Source organism: Gasterosteus aculeatus, chromosome 16 (assembly GCF_964276395.1).
Source record: "Gasterosteus aculeatus chromosome 16, fGasAcu3.hap1.1, whole genome shotgun sequence".
Classification (NCBI taxonomy): domain Eukaryota; kingdom Metazoa; phylum Chordata; class Actinopteri; order Perciformes; family Gasterosteidae; genus Gasterosteus; species Gasterosteus aculeatus.
Window position 1 is genome coordinate 12,048,724 of NC_135704.1, and position 20,221 is coordinate 12,068,944.

The window sequence follows — 20,221 nt, forward strand, 5'->3', positions numbered from 1 at the left end:
GTGATCTTTATTAAACAAACTGCAGTAAAGTCCTGAAAAGGTGATTTGCATCATTGGATTTATTGCCAAAGAAAGACTCCTGTATGTTCAATGTAAATAGTTTATTTCATCGTTTAAAAATCTCATATCACCTAATCTTTTAAAATAAAGCTTGTTATTTTGTAATAGGCAGACTGCCTAAATTCGGTGAAAGTACAAAAAAGACATGCCATTATTATCCAGTTATACAAGTGTTACTACTGTAGACTGAAGTCGAGCGAGTAGAACAGCTGCACACCACTAGGCCACAAAACTAGCTCATCTCAGGTCAGATAACAGAAGCTAGTTTGATTAAACACAGTGGGGAAGATCTGACATTAAATCTGTTCAAATGTACAATTTAAAATCGGTTGCTTGTTTTTGTAGCTGGCTTTGATGCATCTGTGAACCCCCCACATGACAGACATACAATATAGGACATGATTTAACATTACTGAAGATTCTGGCTGCATTTGGCATAATTAAATACATAACAAAAACTATAAGTTAAAATAAAATTCAAGTTGTGTACCACAAGGCAATGAAAACTTTTTTTGAACAATATGTACAATATTAACCATCTGGTAATGTGAATAAAGAAAAAAAAAACATTGTAGCAAAATATCTGTACATTTAGGAAACTTTTTTTTTCTTGTACTTTGATTTGCCATGTTTTTAATGTCCATGGACACGTTAGATTAAAAGATGCGTTAAAATGAATCCTCTCAGTGGTTAAATACTATACATTAAAATTACAATAAAGTGAGTAGACGCAGTCGCCCGGAGTGTAATCAATCAGTAAAAAGAATGAGAGATGAAATGCAAAGATTGAGTTGATCCAGTTTGACAGTGAGAACCATTTAGTAGGGTTCTTACTTTTGTGCAGTTTCTACGTTTGGTCGAAATTCTTTTTCATGTCGCTGTACAGGCTCGCTTGGACTGCTGTGCTGCTACAGAAATGCAACAGTTTAAATGGACGGTAAAGTTTTACTTCTATAGATCAACAGCTACAGGCTTGATCCATGAGTAAAGATGCTGAAAGAAGTCAGCATGGAGATAATTCACATTGGCTTTCCATTTCTTTTTTTTGTTGATCCCTCAGCGATACACTTACTTTAGTACAAATTACCCTCCATACGCCTGCTCATCAGCCCTTTTATAGAAAAACAATTCTCGAGATGGTTTGGTGTGTTTTTTGTAGTACGAGGAATGGAAAGAAGCACCGGAATGTACCAAGATACCACAGTGTCAAACCAACACTAAAAGATGTCGCTTTTGTAACAGCTAAAGGGAACGCGTCCCATACATTCTACATTATGTTCCCAAGGAAGCATCTCGTTCACGTGGCTCTTAAGGCCACCGCAAGTCCAGTTTTACATGTTTAAAATTGGGTAACAAAAATAAAATTAAAAAAAAACATCAGACAAACAGGAGACGGCGTGAAATCAGCCCACAAAAATAAGTTCAGGCACTTGGCTGGTCTAAGGTTCCCGGATCCACCTTTCAGACACTTAAAATACAGTCCCACACATGTCTGCGTCCTTCATAGTGAAAAGCTGCTGCTGTAGCACAGACATGAAGCTACATGTATTCTTATGTATTATATATATATATTTACATATATATCATCCTGTATGTTTGCTACGCTGGTCATCTTTCACGTATCAGCCTTCGCTCTGCATCGACCCGCCCGTCTCTCTCTCTCTCATATCCTCCCCATCTTTAAACCCCCCCCATCGGCACATGCACTGATCCCTCTTCACACAACCACTTCGCCGCTCGCCATCGGCCGCAGGTTCTGATCATCAAAGCGTCTCCTGACGCTCCTCCGCACGCCGTCTGCTCGCCTGTACGGCTGATTCCTCAAATCTGTGAGGGTAGAATGGCGCGGATGGGGGGGGGGCAGGAGGGTAAAGAACAATCTGTCAGTGGTCTTGTGGCGGCGTCTTGACGTGCCCACGTGCTCAGAGTGCTGGCAGCACGTCTCTCAAAGCAGCATGAGTTCTACCCAGAGAAAAGGCCCTGCAGGTCAGCTGTCTCACCACAGAAACAGGCAACAGGGTTTTCACTTCTACGTAGGAAAACTTAGATGGATCTTGTGAAAGCAAGATGCGCCATCCTAATAAAATGGGTGAATTATCTATTTTGTATTGTCAAGACATTCAAATGTGTTGTTATGAAGGGGATAGAATGAGAGAGATGAAGGAAATTACAGTCAAAACAGAAGAGATAATAAAGAGATGCTTGCCAGGTTTGGGACACATCCACCATTACAGGTGTGCTACTGGAGGACTTCTTACCCTCGAGTGGACATTGGGAAATTTAGTAATATTATTCTTCTTTAGGGCTAGACGAAGAGAAGACAAAATGGAGGTTAAAAATGGAAGAGGAGGAGGCCGACATATTCACACCAGCTTTGCTGAGAGCGCTGAGAGGGCACTGCGAGAGCAAAGCAAAGTGGCGGCAGGCTGCAGGGGCGGAAAAGGCCGCAGGAGGGGAAAGGCTTTGAGAGGGGACAGAGCCGGAGGACGTTAACTAGTTCATCTGGCAGGGAGGCGGATCAAAGCGTCTGGCGGTTTTCTTTCTCTTTTTTTTCTGCGTTCTAAACTCATTGTGCTTTGGAGAGCGGCTACCAGCAGGACAGAAGAAGAGCCCGTTTCACACCTCAGAGCGATCGTGGACAGAAATAAACAAACGTGGTTGCAGGACACGGCAGGATTGTTTACATTTACATACATACAACAGCGTCGTCACCAAAAATCTACCAAAGCATGCATGCAGCCAGCACCAAGGACGGGCGGGAACCAGGCGAAACGGCCTCGCTGCATGTTAGTAGCACACACACACACACACACACACACACACACACACGCACACAGAGGATGCAACTGCAAAGAAGCACCGCTGCGATCAGAGAGATTGTCCAGGTGGAGACGTCATGCAGAATATTAGCGAGCCTCCCACACCACAGAGAGTCTTTTGACCTTTCGGTCTGCAGCCTAACGGGGAGAGCAGGGATGCATTCTGGGAAAACGTTAGGAAGGAAGGAAGCAAGCAATCAGCATGCGAGAAGCTGTTCCAGCAGCAGTAATGACATGTGATAACAAACACACAAACATTCGTTTTTTTCATTAGACATTAAACAAATAAAAGCAAGTGATAATGCCACAGCCCCTAACACAATAATGATGATGATGATAATGATGATGACTAAAGCTTATATATGTATATTCTACATACACATTGCATGAAATAACCATTCAATCTGAATGTAATCAGTGATAAACTGAAGTATTCGACTCATTATTTGTCTTCAATCTGTGACCACTAGATGGCAGCAGGCAGCTTAGCGTTTCTACTCGAGGCCTCGATGAGAGAACACACACTCCGTTCCACTTTCCCTCTGCTGTCACTGCAGATACTAGTGTGACCTCGCAGACAGCCCCCTCTGTGACATTATGGTTTGCCATGGCTGATAACGTGATGATAATAGATGAGGTGGGGGGGGGGGGGTCACACTTCATGCAGGTGGGCAGAGAAAACCGTTACACCCACATGGTCGTACTCAGGAGAGAGAACACACACACACACATATACACACAGGTGTGTTTGTAAAAACCTTTTGATCGGCACTGTGAACACAAACACGGGTCTGAGAGTGTGACGGTTAAAACAGGTGTGAAGACTCATGCGGGGGGGGGGGAGAGAGAGACACGTAAAAGGAGAGAATGTTTTGTTCCAGCAACCTTAGCGAGGAGGGACAGTTCTATGAGCTTAGTAATGGTACTCCTCATTGAGGGCCGACTCGCAGAAGAACCGAGAGCCGCGCTTGGCTGTGCGGGCGGTAAAGGGCACTGTCTTCAGCACTGCATCGAGGACAACAAGGACAACAGCCAGGACAAGACAGGACAAAGACAGTTTAAGAAAAAGCAGACTTCTACAGGGTTTTAGCGCTAAGCAAATGTCTCACAACAGCATCGGGCGGGGGGGGGGACTTTTTTTATGGTGGCTGTTGATCTAAAAATGTTACTTAATAATAAAGCTCAATGTTTGAAGTGTGTCATGTAATATCTAAATGTTAATACTAATACGTTAATTGGTAAGTAGCATTTAATTTACCCAAACAGAACAAAATCTATGACAATGAATTGTATTAATGTATCACAGTTTGCATGTAAAACAAATGTAAAAGTATTTACATTACACTTACATCAGCTGATATCATTTTATTAAAATATGAATATATCTTACTGGTGTAAATGTTCTAGACTTTGCAGTGGATTGCAGAGAGCGCTGAACCAGCCAACATTGTTTCTATGCTATGTGTTCATGGCTCATCAAATGATTGAACATATAAAGTCCAACTACACTTAAGTAGAGAACATCAGAAAACGACTTAAATTCCATAACTGCCCACGGCAGGTTTATCCAACTTAAGATGAATTTATTCCATTATACTGAATGATTTTCCTATGAGCTAGTCCCGACCCGGCCCCGTCTACCTACAGATGGCGTAGAAAAGCAACGACAAAGCAGGTAAGACTAGCGATGATCATCAGACCCATCTGGAGCTGAATGTCATTGGGTTAGCTGCATGTTTGTGATCATCAGGTTAAACGCCTTTAGTTATCAAATATCTGACAGCAGAATAAAAATGTAATAAAGCCAAAGTCATTGTGTTAGTTGTTTTAGCTTCCCTCTGTTAATGACTGTGTAGCATCAGAAAGGACCTTCGTGCAGAGCGCCCTGCATTGTTTGCCTGTCTGTGTGTGGCGAGGGGCCTCGGCGGGGCCCGGGTGGGGTTACCTGTGATGATGTCCTCTATCGCTCCGTCTTTGCCTTCGTAGACGTGGCGGCTGTCTTTCACCTGCTTCTTCCTGAGCTCCTGGATCAACTCTTGCTGCTGCCGCTTGTTTTTATGAGACGGAGACTGAGGCACAAATACACACACACACACACACACACACACACGCAGACCACGTTTAACATGCATTAATAAGTCATATTCTCAGTCGTGCTTCCAGTATGATCTACAAAGGTTTCTCCCAACCACAATTTCCTTTAGCTAAAATATACACATTACTTCACTCTGCAGGTTTGTGTACGTGTGAGTTAAGTGAACCATTTAAGAAGTGTAACCGCTGATCTTGAGTCGATGTGATGTGGCTCAGCGGGGGATTCAGACTAGAGCACCAGATATAACTACACCCAGCAGGCAGTCAGTGCTCAATTAGTCTTGTGCTCAGCAATCTAGAGGAAGGGAGGAGGAAGCAGAAAGAGGAGGAAGTGGTCTTCCTGATCCCCTGTTACCACCCGCAATAGAAAGGAGGAGGGGGTGTGGTGGGGGGGGGGGTAGAAAGAGTTGAAAGGAAGGTGACTTACCTTCTGGTCCTCCTCCATCATGGCCTCCTGTTCCAGGAGTTTCTCCATCAAAATCTGCTCCTGTCTCTTTTTGTGCTCATTGTCCTCTTCTGCTTGCTGAGGATGTTACATAAACATATCAAACTATTAGCACAAGCTGTGCTGTTAACATGATATAAGAAGCTCTCATTTTAAATGCATCTCAATGGAGTCATTATCATGGTTTGGAGTAAGTAAGAAGCAGCTGGAAACAGTCAAGAAGCTGTGGGGAGGGAAGGGATCACATGATGTGACGGATTTAGTTAGTTAGTGCTGCTTGTAGTCCGTCATGCTTAAAACGTACTGTTTTATTTGTAAGATACTTCTCAGCTTTGGAATAGAAGAGAATCCTGTGCTGCAGTGAGAACACCAGAGGGCGTATCCATGTCTACTCACATCCTCTCAAAATGGACACACACACACACACGCACAAAAGTCTCTTGTATCCCTCCAGATGTCATGTTGCTGTGACTTTCGTGGACAAGTTGTTGTCAATAGAGTGCAAAAAGTGCAATCACACATCTCCACACATTGGTGCGGTGCGGTGAGGTGCCCCCCCCCAGACATCCCCTCTTGCCCGACTAGTTTTGTGTGATTGTGTGCGATAAGATTCTCTGACTCACCCTGTAGGCCTTAACAAACCGCACAAACACAGGGAAGAAGACGGAGGGCGGCGTTGTTTTGGAGTTCTCTCCGAAGAACTTCACTGCCTCGTCGAAGGCATCCTTTCAAACACAGACGGGGGACTTAGTTGGAGAAACACTCTTAATTTTTTCCTTCATTTTAAACCGCGTCGCAACAACAGGGTGCATAAAACCAGACGAGGCGCTCGGGATACCTGTGCGATCTTGGCGTCATCCTGCAGCTTCTTCAGCTTGCTCTCGTTGTGTGCGATGAAGTCTTTGAGCATGGTGTTGTGGCCGTGCATGCTGTACTCTCTTTTGGTCAGCTCCATGCCTCTCTGCAGCTCCTTCACGTCCAGCAGGACGTTCTCCAGCGACACTGTGAACACCCGGCGCACGCATGAGTGACAGGAGCGCACGCGCGACGCGCCGAAAGTGGGAAAAGTCAGACAGGAGCAACACTCGTGCGCTTACCTGCTGCAGCTTTCTCCACATAGTGCAGCTCATTGTAGAAGAGAGAAACCTGGGAGTATTTCTCCTTCACCACGTTGGCGATGTAGTGTAACAACGTCATCTTGCGGTCCGTCGACTTGGTATCGAGGAGCTGCGGAGAAGGTAAAACACAAAACTTCAGAAAACCTTTGTCTGGAAATAATAAAGTGCTTCGTAAAAGTCAGCGGGGAGGCCAATTACCAGGTCTAAGCTTTGCAGCTTGAAGCCGTACACCGCTCCTCTTTTACTGCTGTTCATGTAGTTTCCAAGTGCCAAGATAATCTGCAAAGCAGGAATAGAAGAAGACTGTGTCAGACTGACCATGCATTCATTTGACGTTCAACATTCGATTAGGAATAAATCCGCCACCTCTAGAATCTTCTTGAGCTTCTGAGACGACTTGATTGACACGGATGCTGCGATGACTGCATGAATTTGCTGCGGGGCAAACAAAGAGGATGAGAAGACGCTGAATCCAGTGAACCACTGTCGCTTTCTACAGTCACAGCCTCCCCATGTGGATTCCCCGGCCCTCACCGGTGTGAGCATCTGCACGCTCTCGGAGAAGTTGCCGATGAAGGCCATGATGGTCATCTTCTGCATGAGCCGCTCGATCTTACTGAACTGCATCATGAAGCGGTCCTCGTCTGTCAGGCTCTCCAGTGGTTTGCGCTCCTTCTCGAACTGCCGCATGACTTTGATCTCATTTTCCGTGGGCTGGAAGCGCATCAGACACTCCACGAAGTCCACCGGCAGGGTTCGCAGGTCGAAGCTGAAAGTTGATGTGACGGAGGGAGGTAGGGATGCGTTACACACTTTGAAAACAGGTCCAAAACTACTTTTTATATATCAACGTGAAAAAACTTATAATCCAAGACATTCATCATGCAGTACATTTAAAGGAACAGTTCTACGTGCATAGAAAACATGCAGGAACATCAAAGTGTTGGACTCTTATTTTGAGACTCACATCTGAATGGCCTTGGAGATCTCCTCAGGAGTCTTGCCCACTTTCCTCAGTGTGATGGCCATGTTCTTTGCTCTGTTGGAGTCCAGCAGCGTCACCTTGTTGGGCATCTTTTGGATGACCTTCTGCTTGCTCGAGATGAGGTCGATAGCTGGGCCCTGAGCTTTCGTCTTGAACATCTCCTCAAACTCATCCACGTTTAGGTCCTTGAAGGTGCAGAAAAGGAATCGATGTGTGTTCCATCACTGTTGAAATGAGGCGGAAGGTGAAGTGAACGATGGCTGGACCGGGGAAGACTCTTACCTCGAGGATCCTCTCGTCATCAATCTCGTTGAAGACTGTGCCGTTGATCTGGTTCGGTTTCAGGGCCACCCAGTTGAAGACGGGCATCCGGAACTTTGTCTTGATGGGTTTCTTGATCTTAACAGCTTGAAGGGGAAGCAGAAGAGTTAGCAACACGTCCCTTTCCACCGTGAGAGGACGAACGGCCACGTTCACACAAACGGGTGAAAGGGAATACAGGAGTCTCTGACCATCACGGATATGACTGTGCTATCTGCTCCAAGCTGTTAAACTTTAAAGTTCACAAAAAGCACACAAACAAGAGTGAAGCCCGCTCGCCTTCGGCAAGAGAAACAAGGCCAAAGTTTGTACGTGCTTTACAGTAAATGGGGCACACAAGGAGGATTTCCTTTCTGGCCTGCCAACACACTTCATTAGCCAGATTACGGCTATTTGCGGCCACCTGGGCAGATTTACCGGAGCTGAACATCAAGGTGGCAGCTGATTCAGTCACAGAGACGAGGTGTCAGCAGGGACAGACAGATGAGGCCGTCACGAGAGGCCAAACAGCACAAAGCCTCCCACTCTCTATCCTCTGCCTGCAACAGCAGCTCACTGTCTCCCAGCATGCAACACTGAGATATGGCAATACTTCATTCGACGTGCACACACCGACACACACATACAAGACGAGTGTACAGCACAGTGCGGTAAATTGTGAATAATATTGAAACGTGGTATTTTCTCTGTTGTTTAAGATCATCCGAATGTTGAAGTCTCACTGTGAGAGCTAAAATAACAGAATCCTCGAAGCCACAGTAAACTGTTTTTTTGATTCTGTGTTTACTCATTTGCTGCCAAACAGAAAAGAAAATGTCTTTGAGAAAAATTAAACAATTATGAACTACTTCCAGAAGGCTTGAATTACACAAATTGATTGAAATTATTGTTGTTTTTTTTAATTGGGATTCAGAGAATGAAAATACCATTTTCCAAATGTGTGGCGTTTGTGATAGAAAAGGGAACATTGAAGGGAAAACACACCAAACACGACAAGCAGAACCTACAGAAAAGTTTGATGGGTCCCTCTGGTTGGCAGAAAAAGAAACAATCCAGAGACAAATCGTTAAGAAGTTGGCAGAGTTAGTGACAGAGCGTACACATGCACATCTCAAACACACGAGGAGAGCGGGCGTTTAATCTGACGCTGTTGTGACACGTCTCTACATCTCAAAAATGCAGCTGCTTCCCAGTGAAAGTCCTCCTCGCTACGCTTCCATCACGCTCCCAGCAACTGGAAAACTTTTACCGTGAAGCAGCTGCAAGACGGGCGTTCAGTTGGGAATGATGTAACAACTTTTGACAAAAAAGTTGGAGCAACCTACGTACATAGATAGTTGTGCGGCTTCCAGGAGGAGTTGCTGTCATATAACTCGGAAACGGAAACACGATCCCCATCAGATGACCTTACCTGCTAACCCGGAGTTCATGATGACTGTGGGCGTCCCACAGCCGGGCAGCGGCGGCGCTACAGGAGGCAGATGTGCCGAGAGATGCGAGGTTAGCCCTGGAGGGGGAGGCGGCGGCGGAGGGGGAGGCGGTGGAGGCGGGGGAGCTGCAGCTGCCGGAGTCACTGACGAATGTCCATTTGACACTAGGAGACAGGAAAGATGCCTCATTGTTATCATTGTGTACTACGCAACATAACAAACTGTGCACATTCCCTCCCGTTTCCTCTCTTTTTATGATTAACAGTTAAATGCCGATGAACTGCACGATTATTAAACCTACGTGTGCCGTTCACTGGCAGCGGGGGGGCTGGAGGGGGCGGTGGCGGAGTGTCAGCGGCGACTCCCACGTGATTCGGGGTGACAGCTGCGACGTTTCCGCCCGTCAGCGCACCTGGCAAGCCCCCCACGCCGCAGGAGGGCGATGTCAGGATGGAGATGTCTCCGTCCCCCTTCTTGTGGATCTTGATGGTGCCCTGTTTCTCCAGTTCGTGGATCTTTTTCTCCAGGTTGCTCTGTCGCTGGATGGCCTCGTCCTTCTCCTTCAGCACCTGCCGCAGTGTGTGTACCTGCGAGCTGGTGTCTTTGTAGACTTCCTGTGGCGACGAGGTGAGTTGAGAGTCGTTAGTAAAGCGTTGTAGAAGGATTAATATTTGTGGATTTATGGCATGAGAGTGGAAACAGTTTGCAGAAGACTTTGAGTGCTTCAATGAATACTTGAAGGACAAATGTGAATATCAGAGTTGGAGTCTGACCCTAATCGATTCAAGGTCCTTGTTCCTTTGCATCAGCTGCTTCTCAAGCTCCACGATCTTGGACATGGCCTCGTTCTCCGTATCCTGCAGCTTCTCTGTCATCTACAAGGACAATAGCGGGGAGGTAAAGGGGCAACACGGTGACTCAACATGATGCAGTGATGTATATATACATTAGATAAAATTAAATCTGCATTCCAGCAAATAATGAAAGCTTAAAAGTTACAGAATGTGTGTCCACATTCAGTCCATATATAGTGTTCCATCCCAGTCTTGGGTGATCAGTGGAGATCATAGCAAATCCCACACTGACATCACAAGAAAAAGCAGTTGAGGGCACTCACGTGCGACATGTTCTCCTCCAGCTCCTCCACGCGCTCCAGGGCAGCGTTTTTGGTCTCGGCATCCTCCAGTAGGGCTCCCACGTCAAACACGTTATCCAAGTAGGCCTGGATCTGAACCTGCAGCTTATCGCTCTCTGTATGCTTTAGCTTCTGGAAAAAAGGCAAAGAGAAATGCAGTGATTAAAAAAAGCGAGGTAGACAGGCGGTGAGAGGGAGGAGACATTTACTTCTTCAGTTCACACGCATGAGGCCGACATCTCTGACCCAAAGGCCAGCATTGATCTCACCTGCGCAGTGAGCCGGGAGACAAGGACTCACTGAACTGACAGATTTTTTTTTTCCCCCTCAAGGAACGGAGAATCCATTATCGACTGCGTTTCTATGGTTGCTGTCTCGGGGGTGCCATAAACCAGACCTGTGTTCTAAATTGAGCTCTGCATTCAGGGTTCGGTCAGTCTGGGAATTTCTCCTGCAGCGGCACGTCTGTACTCACGTCTAAGTAGTCGTCCAGACACAGCTTGGTGAAGTCGTACTGCAGGTGAACTCGGAAGTTCATGTCCTCCACCGAGTGCACGACTATGTTTATGAACTGCATGCAGGCCACCTGAGGAATAAGAGAGAAACAGTGAACGAGCATCTGGAATGTTTTCAAAACCCCGCATATAATGTACTCTGCGCGTGCCCGCTGACAACACATAAATAGGTCTTAATGAAGTCATTCGCAGCAGGTTTCAGGTTCAGCCTGGTATTCCTATGAAATGGCTTCATGCTCACATCTAATTCCTTTTAATAGGGCTTGCACTGCTGTATAAATCCTCATTACTGCGCTTGCTCTGCTGGCAGAGTAGCTTATCTGGTAGATTAAGTGTGGATCTGAAAAAACAAATGAACAAGATCAGCTCGTTCAACTCCATCGGCAGCCTCATGGGAGCCTGTGTAAACACATCAGCGGCTGTGTCAAGGGGGGTGGAGGGGTGTCTCCTCTCAGTATCTTATGTACACACTTCTCACCCTGACACGGGCTTAATGAAGAAGCTCAGTTCTCTCGGTGCGACACTGCAGCTTTGACAAAGCCTGTTTGCTTTAGTGCTGCTGTCAGGCGACGGACCAGCAAGTGACAGAGGTCCTATTGAACCGCTATTGAAACACAGCAGCTGGTGGTTTTCACTCACGTGCACGTGCAGCCTTTGCTTCAGAGCAACGAAAGACACCTAGAGTGACACACGGTGAGAGTGACACGCGTTGAATACTGTCAGCGCCGCCGGCACTCCTTGGTCTTAAGTACCTTTTATTTTCATCTGTCAGGTAATAAGCACTACTCGACTGGAAATGAACGACTCGGCAAGGGTTCCTTGATAGTTTCATGTGTATAGTGCGTATAATAGTGCGTATCGTTGATCTGGACGCGAAACTAAAATATGTGCATTAGTGTTCAGAATATACAAGATCCATATTTCCTAACCAGCTGAAAAGTGCTAGTTGCTAAACTAACCGCTGCCTCTAATGCAATCATTCTCAAATACTGGATCGGGACCGACAGTCGGGTCTCAGGAGTTTTGATATTATTTTTATTATATCTGCTAAACCCCTATGGGCCACATGAGGGAGCCTGAATGGTTACAGTGTGGATGAATGTACCATGTAACATTGAATCTCATCTGAAAGCCGAGCGTATATATTGGGTTTGTTTTACTGATGAGAGTCTGTTAACTTCATATAAGTGTATTTATCTGCTGTTGTTTACGGCATTTAACACGCCTAAATTTACATCTCCCTTTCCCTTGTGACTTCAATAGTGATGTCATGTTTGTGTGTGTGTGTGTGCGCGCGTGTGTGAGAACATACCATAAAGTCAATGTTGTTGTCCTCATTCTTGAAATACTCCATTAGCCTCTCAAACCGCTGCGTCTCCAGACACACCTGCAGAACAACAACTTCAAAGTTATTTTATTTTTTGCAGTCGTGACACAGCAAGCAACTGAAAATTGCTGTATTTATTCATTTAAATAAATACCACCAACTAATAATTTACACAAACAAGTGCCTCAAACCCCAAAACTCCAAGCTCGGCGCAAACTTTGGTGCTGCACGTGCACAGTAACACTAGAGATGCTCTTTAGTCGTCACTATTATTAAGAACCCTGCAGAACCCTCCATGCACTGTTCACTGATTATACTGAATATGCATATACTTCTATCTGTGCATCTTTGCTTGTGGAGAGAGAAAGAGAGAGAGAGAGAGATGCTGTGCAGTTCAGATGGTTCATCTGGAGGGCAATGAGGGAGATGGAGCATGATGAAGACTTGAGAAGGAAGCAGAGAGGAAGAGGAGGGGTTCATATCCCAAAAACCTTTGAATCATGTTTTTCGACTCCCAACTTGCAGCCCTTTCATCAAACATGGGACATCAAAGTAACTCAGCAAAAAGTATCTAATGATGCCTTTTCTTCCTTTAAAGAGAAAAACAACTGAAAACTGCGTTCACACGGCAAAGAGATACAGAAATGAGTCCTCAAATGCTTCCAGCAGCCTAAACTATCATGACACGACTTTTCATCTCATTAAGGAAGCGGCGTCTCCTCCCAAAGCCTTATTCTCCCACTAATGCCGAAGCCGCTGAGAGCAACACTCAATATTTCATTCAGGGGTGTAAATATTGCATTAACTGCAGTCGGACGATTTTTTTGCGGGCCATTTAGTGCCCTGTGAAATGGGGCTGCTGTTGGCGCCTACTCCATCACAAACTACCCTGTTCTTAGGCAGCCAGAATACCTCGCCCAGGCACACAGGGGGCAGGCAAGGCTGACTGGTTATATCAGTTTTTCTTAACATTTCTGAGATCTAGTTAACACGCATGTAACCGTTTTCTCCAGAAGTCAAGTTAGTGCTATTTAGGCTATTTAATGAGTGATCTGCTGACGGAGCTCATGACTAGAGCCAAGTCACAGTTGGAAATTGAACAGTTGAAACGCAAGGACATCTCCTCAGATCCCACTTCCCCTCTCCAGACGGCGCGTACCTCCTTGAAGTTGTCGAACGCAGAGAGAATAATTTCGTGGCCTCCTCTCACAAGACAAACTGCTGCCAGGAGCTCCAAGACTAGAGCTTTAGTTCTGTGAAACGGGGAGGAAATAAATGGTTGTTGGTTACCCGACGACAAGGTATAAAGATCCTACAAACGCTGAAACGGCTGTGTAGTACGGATCTATATGGTGTTTATCACAATTCATATGTTTATAAATATTAATCAAATACTTGAACAAACTTCAAATAACCTCTTTCCCAAGAGGAAAAAAAAGTGCTCAAAGTTGTCATCTTATCCATTGGATTAAAAAGGCAGTAATAAAAAATGAATACTTCAGGCCGCGTGTGTGTGTGCAGGATTTCTCTGCCTGGATGAGACGATATGTGACAGGTGATGCGGAGTGGTTTCACATTCACTTTTGAGCAAATGTTTGAGCCTCTGGGCAAACAGATGAAAACACAGCCCCACTCAGGGGAAGTGAGTCCTTCTGGTCTCAGTGGGCAGTGGAGTGTTCCAGCGGTGACCTGATCCCTCCGCTGGAATGAATGTGTGCCCCTGAGCTACAAAGACACTCACTTTGGATCCGACGGTGCAGGTGCACTGAGGCTAAAGTTGTGCTCTGAATGTTCCATCATGGGTTTCGGTCTTGGTAAGGTACCGCCATTTGTGAGGCTCAAAATGTCTCTTAGATTTCAATCTCCTGGGTCTCCTAAAAGCAACTTAAAAATCTGCAGTTTGGGGTTTTAACTTACCTTGGGCTCTTATTGTTGAGACTTAGAGCGATTTCATTCACAGCATGGGGGTGGGACATGACCAAGTTGAAGCCATACTGGGAGATGAAAAACAAACCAGAGAGAGAACGATGGAGACAAATAAGCTAATTAACAGAGAAGAGGAGCATTCCTCTGCATATCAAATAAAACAGAGAGAACTAGCTGTGAAGTGAATTGAATTGGCTTCAGTTAAATAATAAGAGTATGGAGTGCAGAAGGCTGACCTGGTAGTTCATGATGGCACGCAGGCACATGATGCACACATGAACGTCGTCTTTCTTGCAGACCAGTCTGGAGTTTTTCAGAGTTCTCCGGCTCGGCAGAGTGTTGTTGCTAAAAAAGAAATACAGGAAAAAGAATTTAGCGGTAATAGGAGAGTGTTTTACTGAAACGAGTGTTTAGTCTGTGAGTTTTTGAACACAAATAAGTGTGAGCGGATGAATAATAAAACGGATGCCATTTGAGATGGAGCCTCCACCTCCTTCTCATAGCGAGGCTGTTAAACTGCCAAGCCACCATATATACATGATAATCTACAGCCTCGCACGGGCCCGTGGAACTCCCGCTTTGTTTTAATGTTATGTCCTTCACAGAGATATCACTTACAGCCAGCACAATAGAAGCCAGTCATTTGCATGCAGCACAGTGATTGTGCAGCTTTGTGTGGGGGGGGACCTTTTCTCCTTGCGCAGCTCTCACCATACAAAGATAAAAGCTGGTGCAGCAGCATTACGACTCAGGTCAGAGCAAAACACTTTATTTGCAGACTTTTGGCACAAGGTTACCAGTTCTGAGGAGAAATGTGTCTCCAGGCTACTGATAGACACACACACACAAACTAGACACACACAATTTGCATCAGCTCCTGTGCTTAAAGGCGTGACTCCTGTGTGAGTCACAGGCAGGCATCTGTGTGTGTGTGTGTGTGTGTGTGTTTGTAAAATGAGATGCGTATCATAGCAGAAATCTCCAAAATGGAGTTGATCGAGGTCTTCTGTACCAGTTAGGGAACATCAAACTCCAGGCGCGGCTCCATAAAGGAGGAAACGAGTAAATACACTCCTTAATCTCAAACCACGGCTGTGATAAGGGATTGCGTAATACAATGAAAGCGCAATACATTGACCTTCTTTGACTGGTCTGATATTACTCAACTTACATAACACAAACTAACTGAATCAAATATGACTCAGAAGAAAACAGGGCATCAGAAACTGGAGTAAGAAAAGAGGTGAGAGGTGCTGTGGATTCTTATCCAGCAGGAGAAAGCTCACAGCCGTTGTCTTTACAAAACACAAAAACAAGCAAAATCCTTCCTAATTTCTCAAAATGGCCCAACCACAAACAACAGAGCATCTTCTAAAAAAACAAACAGCACAGAGCAACATCAAAACACCACAACTATAACTACAGCATAACTATAGGACGAGGGTCTAGCACATGGATTTCTAGCAAACTCCATACCGTCTCATTTGAGAGCACTTTGGACAGCCCAGCGTGCTTGGTGTCCTTCAAGACGGCAGTTTGAAGAAGACACATAAAAAATCACCAGGTTGTATGCAGTTAATGAGCTTCCATTATTCTGATTTAAAGCACAAAGAGCTTCTGTATAATGGAAATTTAAGAATTTATAAAATCACTAAAGCAAATGCTTCATAATCAGTGTCAAACAGCAAAATCGATAGCGTAATGGATCCATGATACAGAAGATGTTTGGGGGCTACCTGAAAGCAGAACACCAACAACAACAGCTCTTGCTTTTTACGAGGCCTTCATCAAAACACGGCAAGCTTCTGCACAGGGAGCCACACAAGCAGCACACAGACAAGAACAATGCGGAGCGGAGAAAAAAACATTTGCTCCGAGGAGAGAATTCAGTCTCCAGCGCTGGAGGGGAGACTGGCAGTACAAATAATTCACATCCCCGACATGGACAGCGGGACAAATAGACTGCGCAGCGCTAGGAGGGAGGTATAAAATACAATGAGGCAGGGGGATTGTGTGTGTGTGGGCTGGGAGGCAGAAGGGATGCAGGGTTAAAGCTGTAGAAAGCTCACTATGAGCGAGCAAAGTCAGAGACCCCAAGACCTGCCTGCTGTCGAAGACGGGCAGACAGAGGAGCAGATGACTACGGAGGGACACCAAGACAGAACAGAGGACGCAGTCAGTAGACACTCTGACCGGTTTCAACAAACTCTACATGCCGATGATACAAAGGTACAGAAGCAAAGCGAGAATCGGTTATGGCACAATGGAATATCGGCGAATGAGTCGCAAATTAAATTATGTTAATGAGGATGAAAGAAGATCTGGAGGGGAACAGGTAATGGGTGTGGCTCTATGAACAGGACACGCCTTCCATATCTATGATGTGTATGATTTATGGAAATAGAAAAGAGAAAAAAACAATCACAACAATATATATTTTTTTCAAAACAACTTACTAGCTTATCATGCAAGGCTAATATTGAAGAGACGTGTGCCTCCTTATATCAATAATGCTCTTTGTCTGTAAAGAGTTCAAGCTATTACAGATTAAAAGGCACAGAAATCAGGGCGACTGCTGCACTGAAACATGAAGGGAACGACGGGGCGGATTAGAGAAAGCATGTACACTGAAAAGGATTTGTGCTCCAGAGCAAATATTAGCATGGGTTTGTGAATCACATCCACTGTGCTTACAGATTTGCTCCATAAAAAAGATTGTTCCTTCTGCTGCGTTGTCCGTCACAGGAAAGATTATTGTCAGTCGTGTGTCATAATCATGTGCAAAAACCAGCCGGGCTTCAATCCCACAAATCCACACACAAAAAGGTCTTTGCCTCCTGCCGCCGAAATGGGTCCTAAGCTTTTAAAGTCTTACAGACCTCGTGACTAAATAAAAGCATCATATGAAAAGTGTGACTTCTCAAAAATAATCTCAACATACAACCGCAATTGTCCCAGTCTGAACACTACGTGAACAGGGGGAAGAAAATGAACTGAAAGGCAAATTTAGCCGTTGACACGTGGTTAGCAGTGACTCCTGTTAACCGTCAGTGTTAGTGTGGATTTTACCGTATCGTGGAATGTCGGCCAGCGCGTGTGATGCTGTTCCCAGTGATGGAGGAGGGCAGGGTTCCTCCTCCGTGCAGGTCTTCTATAGAACGGCTCCAGGGTTTAGACTTATCCATAACAGCCTCTGGGTCGTTCTCCGCAGACTCCCCATCAAACCTGTTGCGCCATGAAAACAAGAAGCCAGTAGAAGTATTTGTGAACAATAATTAAAAAAAAAAAACACATAACTTGCACTTTATTTTTGTTTGTTCTTACTTAGTGACTCAACATGCTAAATCATGAGGAAAATAGGGTCCAGATTAATTATTACCAAAGTTATCTTTAAAGCTGAGTCAACATCCCTTTCAGTATTATAGAGTGCTGGCAGAGTTTAAAATGTGTTCAACTTCAGTGCTGCCGCCAACATTTCTGTTTTGGCGTTTGGACATGATGGATGAAACGTCTCATGTTATTCGGTACTTGGAAAGAGCTGAAAGTTTTGTTGTGATCTATTCACGTTTTTTTAGAATGGTCGTTTTCATGACTTTCATATGTTGCTCAGGTGGGACTGAGGTTAAAAACACTTTTACGACCAACCATCCATTATGTGGACAGACCATAATAACTTATGGGCAAGTGGGGAACGCAAATTAAACATTTTTACTGCGGGGCGCTGTGGCCCAGAACAAGGACCTTGTGACTGACTAATAACCACACCATCAATCTATGAATAGAAGCATATGGCTGGTGGAACACACAGGGCCAATGTGTCAGCAATGGGCCCCGGGTGCTGGCGGTGCTGGTGGTGATGCATCAGCAGCTATGCAGAATAGCAGCATTATGCCAGCTGTCACTTCTGCGTATAACATGTGGTGGTACAGAGAGAAAGAACTGCGAGCGACTTACGTGACGGCATACTGTGCAAATGAAAGATACTCCACCAGCACGTCCAGACCTTTGTTCTCCTCATTTAAGAATTCTCTCACCCACCTGAGGAGAGATGGACAAAGGTGAGTCAGCACACAGACTCTCATCCAAATCAGTGAAAGAGTTTTTTTTAAAAGATGCAAACGTTCAATTATACTTGGATCAGCAGTTAGAAACACAAACAGGTTTTACAACACTTCACTTTCATCAGTCTGAGAACCACAACTAAACATGTTATGATTAACAGAAGAATTTGATATTATTTTGTCTGTTATCTGGAAACAAAGACCAACACATACTTAATAGTTTATGGGCAGCGCTAAACTCAATGTCCTATGTTTTTATCGAATAGAAACACAGACCAGGTAAAAATGACATTTGGATATTGTTATTTTTGCATCGTACATAGTGTATAATAATATCCTACGCAGGCTGTGACCGTACCTGACCTTGTTACACATATGTTTTCACATCACTCTCCCTTAAATTTCTCTCTCAGAGTCACACATTTATTTTATCACTTTGAATCGCTCCCCATGTGAGTGCCTCTCACTGGTGATTGCATGAGTATAATGACGCGCGTGTAGGCTTTTGAGTGCCGGTACTGTGTGGATGAAGGTGTGAGGTTAAACTGCTTTAAAAATCCACTAGCTGCTTCTTTATTGGCTCCCCTGTGGTTCGACGGCATGGGCCCCGAGTAAGAGAGCGTCCAGCAAAGAGGTGCCTGGTGGGGGCCGTCCCGTTTTAGAAAGGGCTCGTCGGGCCACATGGTAATCATTACTGCAGGACACTAACTAACAGTCCTCCCATTCATGAGCAACATGTGAGGAGCAGGCAGGCGGGGAGCCGGGGTTATCCTCAGCCGCGCTCACGCGGGGACAATCCACCCATTATACACAGCCGGCATGGTGATATATTCCCCTGTCTCACACCTGAAAAGAAGCAGCAGCTATTCACTGTCTGAGTAGGGTGACATCTTGCTCCCTTGCCCCCCCCTCTATTATCTCAATCTATCTCCCTGTCCCTCTGCTGTTATGGTAATGCTTTGTCTAATCTAGATTAGGTAGATAATTCATGTAATCTAGTTTACCAACATACGGCCTCTATAAGGGATTAATCCATGTAAACAATCAACTGCTTTGGCAGATGGACAAGGTCTCTGGCTGTGACGAGACGCTGTTGTCCGGGAGATGGGATGATTTGAGAGTCTGCAAACGCATGTATGTGTACAAAGAGCTCACCACTCTTTGTTTTTGTTGTGGACGCTAGTTCCACCTAGACCTCGTCCTCCTGGGCCTCAATCAATGCACTGTGCTGAAACCATGCGTGCAGAAGCTGGTCGCATGGAAGGAAGGCGTGTGCTGCTCGGTGGGTAAAGCGGTTAGGTTCATCACCAAGGTTGTTGTTGCTGCAGCTCTTCCTAAACATGTCTCAGGTTACAGCAGCCTCGCGTCTAAATGCGTGGGAATGACCGTCGTCTATGCGATGATTGAAATCGTTGAGGTTTGGACTCAGAATTGAAAATGTGTAGTTAAAAAGGTCAAGTGGACATCACGGTCTTCAACTATCAGGGTCTGTAATCAAAGAGACAGACCCTTTAATCCATAGCCACACTAAACCCTGAGATTGCGTGATGCTCTTTGAGATATTGATCTCTCCCTGGTGATGACTGCACAACACTCAATACGTATCACCGTCAGCAGGCTGAGGCTTGCCATTCCGGGATAACACATGAATGCCTCTGTTGTGCAATCCTGATCTCCTTAGTAACATCTACAATAAGGCCGTCTTTAGGTCAGCACACGGAAACGCCGACGTATCAAGTCGGGCAGCGAGAAAAATGAAAAATTCTTCCACAGGCCGTCCCCATGGTAACCGCTTCAAACAATCAATGGATTCATCTCGTCTCCCGTGCCACAAGGCTTCCTGGGTGATATTGGGCAAGAGCACTGAGAAGAATGGGGGATGGTGGTGGCGGATAGCGTCGACGTCTGCGTCTCCGTGTGGAATGTCGAACTTTTCCCGCTGAATCTACTGTAACACGGTCGGGGACGTTCAACCCGCACCGGGT

At 45.4% G+C, this 20,221-nt stretch overlaps 1 protein-coding gene across 4 annotated transcripts in view; it reads right to left on the bottom strand.

The window, feature by feature from the left end:
- Nucleotides 1-86: 86 nt before the first annotated feature.
- The window catches only part of fmnl2a (formin-like 2a), a 43,934-nt gene continuing 23,799 nt past the window's right edge, over nucleotides 87-20,221 (bottom strand). The window contains exons 5-28 of one of the 4 annotated variants that reach the window (XR_013453086.1): nucleotides 18,130-18,213; nucleotides 17,245-17,400; nucleotides 14,412-14,520; nucleotides 14,167-14,243; nucleotides 13,409-13,502; nucleotides 12,235-12,309; nucleotides 10,883-10,993; nucleotides 10,390-10,539; nucleotides 10,046-10,147; nucleotides 9,574-9,886; nucleotides 9,254-9,436; nucleotides 7,804-7,928; nucleotides 7,504-7,706; nucleotides 7,071-7,305; nucleotides 6,903-6,971; nucleotides 6,735-6,815; nucleotides 6,516-6,645; nucleotides 6,257-6,420; nucleotides 6,042-6,143; nucleotides 5,401-5,496; nucleotides 4,825-4,948; nucleotides 3,765-3,884; nucleotides 2,267-2,365; nucleotides 87-1,887 (exon numbers count right to left, since the gene is read on the bottom strand). Coding sequence is in view for 3 of the 4 variants with exons in the window: in XM_078091144.1 (XP_077947270.1) it covers nucleotides 1,778-1,887; nucleotides 4,825-4,948; nucleotides 5,401-5,496; nucleotides 6,042-6,143; nucleotides 6,257-6,420; nucleotides 6,516-6,645; nucleotides 6,735-6,815; nucleotides 6,903-6,971; nucleotides 7,071-7,305; nucleotides 7,504-7,706; nucleotides 7,804-7,928; nucleotides 9,254-9,436; nucleotides 9,574-9,886; nucleotides 10,046-10,147; nucleotides 10,390-10,539; nucleotides 10,883-10,993; nucleotides 12,235-12,309; nucleotides 13,409-13,502; nucleotides 14,167-14,243; nucleotides 14,412-14,520; nucleotides 17,245-17,400; nucleotides 18,130-18,213 (2,893 nt within the window). In the remaining variant the exon portion in view is untranslated. The remainder of the gene's footprint in view (nucleotides 1,888-2,266; nucleotides 2,366-3,764; nucleotides 3,885-4,824; nucleotides 4,949-5,400; nucleotides 5,497-6,041; nucleotides 6,144-6,256; nucleotides 6,421-6,515; nucleotides 6,646-6,734; nucleotides 6,816-6,902; nucleotides 6,972-7,070; nucleotides 7,306-7,503; nucleotides 7,707-7,803; nucleotides 7,929-9,253; nucleotides 9,437-9,573; nucleotides 9,887-10,045; nucleotides 10,148-10,389; nucleotides 10,540-10,882; nucleotides 10,994-12,234; nucleotides 12,310-13,408; nucleotides 13,503-14,166; nucleotides 14,244-14,411; nucleotides 14,521-17,244; nucleotides 17,401-18,129; nucleotides 18,214-20,221) is intronic. The other 3 variants (XM_040201054.2, XM_078091145.1, XM_078091144.1) reach the window with 3 other exon arrangements.